Source organism: Tiliqua scincoides, chromosome 3, assembly GCF_035046505.1.
Source record: "Tiliqua scincoides isolate rTilSci1 chromosome 3, rTilSci1.hap2, whole genome shotgun sequence".
NCBI lineage: Eukaryota > Metazoa > Chordata > Lepidosauria > Squamata > Scincidae > Tiliqua > Tiliqua scincoides.
The window spans coordinates 24,330,286-24,336,285 of NC_089823.1; the positions used below are offsets into that span (position 1 = coordinate 24,330,286).

General features: G+C 39.9%; 1 protein-coding gene across 2 annotated transcripts in view; it reads left to right on the forward strand.

Moving 5' to 3' along the window:
- NUP58 (nucleoporin 58) overlaps positions 1-2,461 on the forward strand; it is a 34,993-nt gene extending 32,532 nt beyond the window's left edge. For both annotated transcript variants that reach the window (XM_066619745.1, XM_066619746.1), the window contains one exon: positions 154-2,461. In XM_066619745.1, the coding sequence (XP_066475842.1) occupies positions 154-323 (170 nt within the window). In that variant the 3' untranslated portion in view covers positions 324-2,461. The remainder of the gene's footprint in view (positions 1-153) is intronic.
- The last annotated feature ends 3,539 nt before the right edge of the window (positions 2,462-6,000 follow it).

Consider the following 6,000-nt stretch of genomic DNA (forward strand, 5'->3'; position numbering starts at 1 on the left):
AGCCTAACCTAGCGGAACTGTAACTTTTTTTATTATTATTAACCCTCCCAGATACAATGGGTATGTAATATTGGATTTACAGCATCTTACTTTTCAGTGAAAGTAACTTATCCATAATTAGACCTACTGAAATGCTTTCCCCTCCCTTACAAGGCTTTGGCAGTTCGAGCACATCTGGTTTTAACTTCAGCAACCCTGGCATCACTGCATCTGCTGGCCTGACATTTGGGGTGTCCAATCCAGCCTCTGCAAGTTTTGGCACAGGTGGACAACTTCTCCAGTTGAAGAAACCTCCAGCTGGAAACAAAAGGGGGAAGAGATAAATGTGAAAAGGGAGGATTGGGACAGAGAGATGGGACAATGTGTTTATCTAGTTTATCATGAAAAATCTATTTTTTTAAGCTTGATACAGTAGGTGCTCTGTGTCTTGGAAATTTATAAGGTTTTGCTACTTCTTCCCAATCTGGATTATAAAATGTAATTGTAACAAATGGCTATTTTCTTGTGAATCAAAGCTCACTTAAAAACTTTATTTGTCTTCGTTTTAGATATATACTTCATTCTTACGAAATCTTGTTAAACCATCTATTTAACCTATTACAAGTAGCAGAATATTTTTGTCAATAAGCTTTAAACCATATAGATATATGCATACTTGGTTTCTTTGTACAGATAAAGTATATTCTAGTAAAAATGCTTGAGTCCATATCTTTTGGTTTTTTATATGGCCTTTCAAAACATCAGGGTGGTTCTGTGTATATGTATGTAAATATATACAGTACAAATGCACATTTGTGTATGTATATGAGTACATATAATGCATTGCAAACCTTGTCTTATAAGACAGAATGTTTCCAAGGTTGTATGGCTGTTCTCTTCCTTTCCCTTCCTATTACCATCAGTATATCAAAAACCAGTTGTAACATTTACTTATGTATATATGTTGATGTCCCAAAACATTGCAGACTTTTGACTAATTTTCCATTTGTGTTTTATTTCCACTCTGTGCTGTAAATGGACTGGGTGTTCATAGTTAATATTCTCAAACCAGTTGGTCCTGAACAGTAGCAGTGTGTCCTTAGCTGGCAGGCCTTCAAAAGAAATTGTGAATTTTGAGAGGTGTTGACTGATTCACACCTTTTCAAATGGCACTGGTTTGCCCAAACAACTAATTCAATTCAATCAATTTCAGCAACCTTTAATGGCATAGCAAAACTAATGCAAACAGTCTACTCGTGCAGTTCATGGAACTGCATGGAAGAAGAGTGCTTGAGGATGACTTGACAGAAACTTCCAGGGTACACTGACAGTGCAAGAATACCGGCTTATGACAGTTGTCACAGTATCTTTTTCTGTGAGTGGTGATCACAGAACACACTGAGTTGCTCTTGTGAACAGACCGTATACACAAGATGTTACCTGAGCAAGGCCCATTTCAGAACAGGTGGATCCATTTCTTATGTTTAAGGCTTTCATTTCTGACATGCAGGAGACAGACTGTTCTACTCTGACATGATCAGACCATTCTGAATGAGCTGATAGTATTTCCTTTCTGGAGTTATGTTTACTCAGCAGGGACAGCAAGTATATACCAAGGTTAGATCAGAGCTGAACGATGAGAGAAACTGTGTCACACAAATACAGTAGTATCAGTCACACATTAGAGTTCAGATTACAATATCATTGCATGTTGAGTTGTATCTCCAGATCTGTGAATGTTTAAAACAGATGCAACAGGAACATACATTGCCTTAAATGAGGGACTATGGTTGTAGTCTTTAAACTGTGTTGCCAGTGCATATCCCATTCACTTCAGCAGGGCTTGTGCTAAACCATCTTTTTGATATTTGGGCTGTAAATCAGCATGCCTGATCACTGCAGCACATATGTGTACAGAATTTCAGTGAGGTCTAGCCTTCTTACGTAGAAAATATTTTGTATATAATTTAAGCAAGAATTTGCAGTTCTCATCTAGCACTTTTTAAACAAAGCAGGTAGTGCACATACAGATTTCTGGTTTTGGCTGCTCTCAATTGTTAAGTACTATTTTTCTAAGTTTGACTGTTTTTGTGTCTTCACATAGTAGGTGTCCAGCAGACGTATTAGTCTTGAATGTGGTGAATTCAGAATTAAGGGAAATAGATTTCTTAGCCTCAGGCTTTCCTCCTTTGTGCACGTGTGTTAGCAGAATCTGAAGTATGAGCAAATTTTCTTTTTTGGAAAGAGAAAGCTTTTTTAAAAAGTTTAAAACTCATTTCAGACCACAGTTTTAGTTAAAATTTGTGTTGGGCTTTGGTTTAAAAAAAAACACAAACCTTGATGTGTGTTACTGCTTTTTACAAGATTAAAATGTTGAACCACTGAATTCCTTGTAAATAATTTGTGGATCTAATTTTTTTTACTGTGTTGCTGTCTCTGTCCACCTGTGCAACTTTTTGTTCTGCAGATAATAAAATTGATTGAAGTGAGCCTTGTCTTTGAGATCTGCCTTTGTTTGTATACATATTGTGTTCCTATTTTCCTGAAGCTGGTGATCTCCACATATATGGAAGTGCACTTAGTAGAAATGCAAAGGGCTGATTCACTCCAGTTTTGTCTTCTATGTGAGAGTCCTGACTGTCTTCCAGTGTGTATATGCATTGAAATGTAATGTGTGAACCTGGAAATCCCTGGATATAAGCTGGTGAAAATTCCCTTGACCATAATACCAGGGAAATGTTCTGTTTATAGTGTTCCTGGTGGCTGTACATTAACTTCACAGGCACAAATTCACAAGCCTCTGAGGGAGAGGAGGAATTGCTTGCATGCTGGGCATCTTGCATTATCCTAGGTAAAAATGTTTAATCTTTCTATACTTAAAAGAATATTTATGAATCAGGCATCAGATAAGTCCCATTTAAGTTACATACAAAAAAAGAGATGTATTTGACAATGAGATGGATCTAGAGCAGCCATTTTCAACCACTGTGCCGTGGCACACTGGTGTGTCGTGAGTGGTCCACAGGTGTGCCACAGGTATTTGGGGGAAGATCATTTATTAGTAGGGCCAATGGAAGATCAATTGTCAAAAACCTGGTGGTGTGCCTTGACCATTTTAGTGCCTTGTCAGTGTGCACTTAAAGGTGGAAAAGGTTGAAAATCACTGATCTAGAGAAACACGAATGGAGTTCTCCTTTCACAGTGCAACTTTCCTTCTCCCTCCTTCCCGCAGTGGGAAGGAAGGTTTGTGTGGTGTCCTTCCCATACTTCATGGATCACGGCCTGATGCCTCACAGCTGTTGCAATCTTATGAAATCACTTTGCATAACTAATAGTGAATGTGCACAAAATACTACTGTTGCACGTATGAACTTGGCAGATTGGGGACATGATTGTCCTGTTTGCCATACCAAACCAGGCATAGTAGTAGCTATTACCTTCCTAAATCATTCAATCTTGCTAGTCAGACCAGGGGCCCTCCAGGACAAAACAGAATGCAGGCAAAACAGCTGCAGCAAGAGGGGAGAATTAGAAATTGGGAGTTACCTTGCACAAGTGCAAGGCATCTTGGGATCCATCCCAGAGACTACAATAACTGGATAGTTAATTTCATCATATTAGTGTCTTATTTGGACCCAAATACTTTGGATATGCAATGTTACATTTTCCTTGTCTTCCCTTTCATTTTAATTATATTATTGATCCCAATTCCTCATAGTAAAAAAAATCAGATTAAAAAATGGGCAGGGTAGGGTGTTGAAAGTATAGAGCAGGGCAACCTGTTAAGAATACTGGAGGATGATGTGTCACATTTTTCTCTTTGATTTGTGCTACATTATTCCTTTTGGGATCCATAAACAAGTTGACATCGGAGGGTCAATTTCATTGTGTTACTTGTAATTTTCTGGAGGAAAAATCCATTACGGGTTACAAGCCATGAGTGTATGTGCAACCTCCTGATTTTAGAAATGGGCTATGTTAGAATGCCAGATGCAAGGGAGGGCACCAGGATGAGGTCTCTTGTCATTTGGTGGGCCGCTGTAAGATACAGGAAGCTGGACTAGATGGGCCTATGGCCTGATCCAGTGGGGCTGTTCTTATGTTAATGCAAAATGTTTGTTGCAAAGTCATTGTCTAGGATCCGAACTTCTTATCCTCTTGACAAGGGGCTGATGCTAACCCAGTGACATTTTGAGGTTCTTCAAAGACATTCCTAATTTGGACCACCATTGAAATTATGACAAATTACCTGTGACTCAGTGCCATTAATTTCTGTGGACTGAGTCATGACTAACATTTAGAATGCAACCAGGTGTGTGTGTGTGTGTGTGTGTGTGTGTGTGTGTGTGTGTGTGTGTGTTACCCCTTCCTGCCTCTGTCATGGTTATAATAATCCCCCCCCCCTGCCAAAAAAAAGAATCCAATTTGTACTGGGAGGACAACTTACCTCCTGGGAGGCAACTTCCCTTATCTGGACCACAGCATGAGTGGAAAGGGAATAACTCCTCTTTCCGTGCTGCAGTCTCAGTCAGGATTTCACACACACACCCTCTCAGCACAGTTGCTATTAAAAATATGCACATGCCCCCAAAATGTCCTAGGGTTGATCCACCTGCCATTCCAGGGCTTTACTCGGATGTCTCTTTGACTACTGAATGGTAGTAAGCTTCATATAACTGCTTACAATCCCTTTTCAGGTGGCTAGTAGTTCCTTTAGCTGTAATGCTTTTAGTTTCCTGCTTTCGGGTAACATTTTCTGTCACATCCTTCCTCTAAGAAACTCAGGGTGGAATGCACGCTTCCACCTACCACCCTCCCTCTTTCAAAACAACCCTATAAGGTAGTTTAGGCTGACAGACTGGTCCAAGGCCACCCAGTGGTGTCACTGGGGGGGGCGCAGGGGGTAGCAGCTGTGCTTATGTGTTCATCCATTATGCCTGTGATTGATTGCTGCTACTTTACATTGCATTTTACTGTTTTATTTTAGATGTATACATATACTGTATTTAAATAACAAATAACACAACTTAGTTTTAATTCATACAACATATGGCCCAATCCTAACTTTCAGCGTTCTTGCTTTTTCAATATACTAATATTCCTCACTCAGTTTAACAAATAAAAACACCCAATTTAATTAAATTTGATGTTGAAGTGGGGGAGGGAGGGCTACAAAATTTTCTGTGCACCGGGTAGCAAATGGCTTAGCTATGCCACTGAGGACACCCAGTTGCTTTCCTGGCTGAATAGGAATTTGAACAAGGCTCTTCCTTGACCCTCTATCTGCTAAACCACACAGAATCTCTACCCCAGCCATTTTCAACCACTGTGCCGTGGCACACTGGTGTGCAGCGAATGATCCCCAGGTGTGCCGTGGGAATTTGGGAGAGGGTCATTTATTAGTAGGGCTATTGGGGGATGTGAGCCCCCCATTGACAGTACAGTGTGCCTTGTCAGTTGTCAAAAAACTGATGGTGTGCCTTGACCATTTTAGTGCCTTGCCAGTGTGCCCTGAGATGAAAAAGGTTGAAAATCACTGCTCTACCCCATAATGTATCCTACTTTCCATTGATAAGAAAGAGCAGTATGCACTGTGACCAGCAGTTATGTCTTCCAAAAGTTTTTCTAGTGCTGCCTTTTCACACTGCTTGAAATCAATGCCCCCTAAAATTGATAAGCCACATTGTAAGACTGCATGAAGCAATAATGAGTTCTGTGCTTTGCTAGATGACTAAGGTTCACCAGACTGCCTAATGGAAAGTGTTGCTGAAATGATTTGTGCATTTAACATATTTAACTTGTATATTGTTAAATAAAAGCAAATGAGTTTTTTGTCTTTTCAATGGGGCTTATGCAGACACTTCTGATGGATGCAATCTTCAGCCATCGGCTCTGGCGGAATTAGAACTGAACATGGCCTCATTCAAGAACTCCCCAGGTTAGCCAATTTCTGTGAAATGGGTGCTTTTGATTTTTACCATGCTTTAGTTCAAAGGAGTGTTCCAAGACTTTATTGCTAAA